Source organism: Crocodylus porosus, unplaced genomic scaffold (genome assembly GCF_001723895.1).
Source record: "Crocodylus porosus isolate Cpor-Errol unplaced genomic scaffold, CroPor_comp1, whole genome shotgun sequence".
Taxonomy (NCBI): Eukaryota; Metazoa; Chordata; order Crocodylia; family Crocodylidae; genus Crocodylus; species Crocodylus porosus.
In genome coordinates, this window is record NW_017728906.1 from 106,506,179 (window position 1) to 106,510,970 (window position 4,792).

A 4,792-nucleotide genomic window follows, 5' to 3' on the forward strand; every position below is an offset into this window, starting at 1 on the left:
CTGACTTCCTGCCCTTTGGGCAGGGGGCTGGACTCGATGATCTCCCGAGGTCCCTTCCAGCCCTAATGTCTATGAAATCTATGAAATGAGACCAGGTTGCTAGTCCATTGTTCCACAACCTGGATTATTTGCCCTGACTCACCTCTGGAGTCCCTGAAGTCTGTGTGGTTTGGTGGGTAGTGTTTGCAGAGCCTCTCCATTATCTGCTTGTAGTGCATCAGCCTATGCAAAGGCCTGAGGAGGAAGGTGTTGAGGGGCAGGTAGCAGACTTTCTGTAGTTCAAAGTCCCTGCACAAGGTCTCCAGCTTGCGAGAGTTCTTAATCCCATTCTCCAACTCCATCAAAATCTCATTGTGCTTCCGCAGGTGAATTGTCAGTTGCTTTTAGGCAGAGAGAAAGAAAAAAAGCATGCATGGAAGATTCATGAACAAGCACAAACAGCCAAGTTTGTCCCAATACAAAATCTGGCTAATGCTGCCATAGCTTTTCCAAACAAAATCCCTGTCTCAGGGCAACACTTAGGCTCTGACATTACCCTACAAAAGAAGAAATTAATTATTAAAACTGAAAAATCCCACCCCATACACTTAATTTAACCCTTTGTTCCAAGTCTTCTCCACTCTCACCCTCTCCACATCCCCTGTAAAATAAATAAATCAAAACTAATAGGTGCAGAGTCTAGCAGCAGCCCAGAAATTCAGGGTTCAATATCCTACATATCCTGAGGTTATATACAAGAAAGAGCATGTGTCAAGGGGGATGAACAACACTGGAGTTAGGAAACGTATAGACTGGAATTTTCCAAAACAAATAAATAAATGGAGGGAGGAGAGGGGCACGCGTACGTAGGTACCTGACCCCTTTAGGCCTCATTGACGTAGCTTAGCTATGTAAAACTAAAATTTCAGCTTTGGTTTATCTATTTATTAAAGAGGATTGATATCTGGAAAGCCTTGGGACAACCCCTTTCCCCACAAACACACAGGTGCAATCCATATAGCAACAACCAGGTTACAATATTTCATACTTTCTGTGCCTGGATTATTTTTGTATCCACATTGTGCTAGATGGGCAACTCAAGTGCAGAGACAAGTGGTGGTATGAATTACACGTCTGTAAGTGATCAGAAGTGAAGGCAATTTGCATGCTGTGTGGGTAGGGCTGAAGCAACTTCATCTTAGTCAGCATAAGGCCCATCTAATTATAAGTCTATGACTTCCTTTAAAAAAAAGAGTCTGATTGCAGTTTTATTTTGTAAATTGAAGCGGATTATTTAAGCAATGAACAGAGATCATATGAGGGACAAAGCAAAGTCTAGAAACCAATAAATACGCTGTAGCAGAAAATGAGGGAAAACTACACTTGCATGTATTGAACTGGCTTAATCTGAAGCTAATGTGCCGCTTGACAGATTTCCAATCTACTCCCTCCCTCTGGTGATTTACTACATCTTTATACTTAAGATAGTTGTACTATAATTGAGCTAGTTTCTAGTACTTGCTTAGGCTATGGACATGTCATTTTGATAGGCAGTGAAACTGAGCCAGGAGGTACCCTTCTTCACTTCTACAGAACCTGCCTGGCAGTTATTTACTACTCTTCACTTATTCCCCATGTTAATTAAATGGAGTGTGTCAATTCAGAGGGCTTTCGATAAAACACAGCATAAGTGTGTAGATTTTAAACTGACTTTTCTGTTCCCTATTGATTTCTTTAAGCTAAACTGGGTTTTGATTTTTGGCTTTAGTGATGGTCGCTGTCAAAGGAAATGGAGCTGGATCCTCTAATGGAAAACAGAGGAAGGTGACTGTGACAGCATGCAAAGGGGTGAGAGTTACAGTGAAAGCTGCAATCTTTCTCCTGGGCAGTTTCACAGAAAGACCTGAGGGCATCGAAGAACAAACAATTTAAGGCTATAAGGTACCAGATACTTAGCTCTAAACATAATTTTTAAGTTTACCATGAGGGTTCAGGTATGAAAGCATGTAGGCAAGGAGTAAAACTTATTGGGAATAATTAGCTGGTATTAAAAGTGCATATCGCCATTTTTCTCTCAAGCTTTAGAAACTGTCATGGGGAAATAAAGCAGCATCTTGCAAGTGTATTGAAGAAATAGTCATGATTGGTGATGAAATGGGTTAACAGTGGATTGCAAGGCAGGATTCCCATCCATATTAATAATGTAAACCACGTTCTAGTGGCCTCATTAGTGTGTTGACAGACTTGTACATAACTCCATACTCTCTGTGGTAGTATTCAGTAGTATGTGACTTCCACTGTAGGCTCACACTGTACAACCGGTGCACTGAATGATCTTGTATGAGGCTCTAGCCAGCTTTTAACAGTTACAAATTTTGTTTTCTCTTTTCAAAAATACTGAAGTTACCTATCCCGTAATTTAAAAATAATACATAAAATATATTAAAAAATGTCAGTTCAATTTTGAATTACAGAAGAACAGAGCTTCCAAAACAATTTCGTATCTAGGATCAGTTTCCAGAGAGCTAGGTTTGCAAATGTGTGCCTACTTGGAATATGTCATTGTAAGGTTACTAACACTTCAAGTGTCTTGCAAGAGACATTTACATGCACAATTGTTTATTGTGATTCCTCAATCTCATATCTGCACATGGAAATGGTGATCTCATTTTGAACAAGGACAGGTGAACAATTATACTGCATTAAATGCAGTTATACTGCATTAAAGTCTCCTGACTTATTGCTTGATAGTGCAAATCAACTGATCAGTGTGCTCCTTCCCACCTTGCATGAAGCTAAACTTCAGTGATCTACTCTTGAATGAAGTATGTAGTAAATGAATGCAATTTAGCTTTCACTGTTGGTGGGATAAAGTGGAGAGACAAAACAGAGTAGATTCAGCTGAACTGTGGTATGTCCTTCCTTCACCCCAATCTTTTGAAGCAGTATGTTTGTTTTACTTATTCATGCTCTTTGCTCCCCTATTTGAAAGTTCAAGTGGTTTGAAAACCCTCCTGAGTGTGTGTGTTTATTGCACCTGTGATAATTAAAAATCAAAGGGCTTGCAACTCAGACTTCCATTCAGAGAAAACAGAAATTGATTTACTTTAATTGACAAATTGTTGTTAATAAAGTTCACACCACATAATAAAAGCACCAGAAATTACACCATTATATTAAAGTGGAAAATACTTTGATTATAATCCATGCCAAAGCTGAATGGTTATAGGATCATTCCTACCTTCATACTCTGAATGTTCTTTAACATAACATCACCAATTCTTTGGTAATCTCCTTTAATATGAGCATTAGAGCGCCCTTCCCTGTCAACAACAAAAACATGATAAATTTCAGTTATGCAACTTAACTGCAGAATCATTTACAGGGAATTAATAAAAGAGAAACTCAATAGTTTATTTCTTTCGAAATCCTAAAGCTCTATGTTCCCTAATCTATGACCTCATAAAGAAGCTTCACAATGTACAGCTAATTCCCAAGAAGAATACATTCTTCTTTCAAAATCGGAATGTCTGAATAATAATACAGAGGCCTTGCATCTTATAAAACCTTTATAAGGCTTTTAAGGAAAACTGACATTTTAAAACTATAAACAAGGAACACTGGGGAGTAGGAAGAGAAATAAGGAAAACTTCAGAAATATTGCTGCAATACATTGACTCAGAAGAAAGATTTTGTTAAGAGCAATGAGTGCATCCCATAACAGGGATCACCGGTTGGCCCATTCTAAAATTGCCTCTATTGCCTGAAGCAGAAACAAAGTTTCTCAAGCATCTGGGTTGAGTTGAGTGGTGTCATATGCTTACAGGGAAGATTCCATCTGGTCTATCATTCTTGGTATTTAAAGAAATAATATATCTTTCTCACCCATTACTGTTCCTTCCCCACCAACCAGTCAAACTGCAATTCCCATAACTAGTGCTAATGTATTTTGCAGTTGGCACTCAGCTTCAGAAAAACCTAACTTCTAAAGAGATAAGATTCATTTACTTTTAAATACATGTGTAAGAGATGTATGTGTGCAGGGGAGAGGGCTGACAGGAGAATTAAAAGGTAACAGAATTCACCTCCAATCCCAAAATAAACTCAATTATTATTATACAGGCAGTCCTCGACTTACAATGTTTTGAGTTGCAACGTTTTGCACTTACAAAGTTTATAAATTGACACCCTGTTTCAACTTTATGAAGTCAGTTTTGACTTACAACGTTTGGTCCGATGTGATGCCACACCAGCGAACAAGTTCGCTGGGTTGCTCAGCAGTTAGGCTCCGGAGCGGTGAGAGACGCGCGGGTGAAGCCCGCTGCGCCCCCATTCCCCCAAAGCCCCTCAGCAGCCGCAGAGCCCCCTGCCGACCCCCAGCACAGCCGGAGGTAAGCAGGCTCGTGGTGGGAAGGGGTTAACTTCTCGCTCCCTGGGAGGAGGCGGCTGCCTGGAGCTGGGCCGGGTCAAGCCCCCGCCCTGGCCACTACTTGGCCCAGCCCCTCAGGGAGCCACGTGACCGGAGCCACACGAACAGGCTGCGTAAACAGGTGCTCGAGTTAGTGCGGAGTTCGCGCAGGGGAGGGTGTAGGAGGGCACGAGACCCTGCCTGCGACCCCCCCAGAGTAGTCAGCCCCAGCCGTAGCCAGCCTAGCAGAGGCCTGACACGGATGGGCATGCGCCGCACCCCGAGGGTCCCCTCAGGCTCTGCGGCCCCCACATCAGGCACCTCAGAGACAGCCCCCCAGACGGAGCCCCTGGCTCTTGGCTGCGGGGGCTGCCTGTCCCTTTTTCAGGCTCTGGGGCCCGGGAG

General features: G+C 42.1%; 1 protein-coding gene across 6 annotated transcripts in view; it reads right to left on the minus strand.

The window, feature by feature from the left end:
• FARP1 (FERM, ARH/RhoGEF and pleckstrin domain protein 1) overlaps positions 1–4,792 on the minus strand; it is a 330,803-nt gene that overhangs the window by 19,721 nt on the left and 306,290 nt on the right. For all 6 annotated transcript variants that reach the window (XM_019529722.1, XM_019529723.1, XM_019529720.1 and 3 more), the window contains exons 17-18: positions 3,221–3,302; positions 143–380 (exon numbers count right to left, since the gene is read on the minus strand). In XM_019529722.1, the coding sequence (XP_019385267.1) occupies positions 143–380; positions 3,221–3,302 (320 nt within the window). The remainder of the gene's footprint in view (positions 1–142; positions 381–3,220; positions 3,303–4,792) is intronic.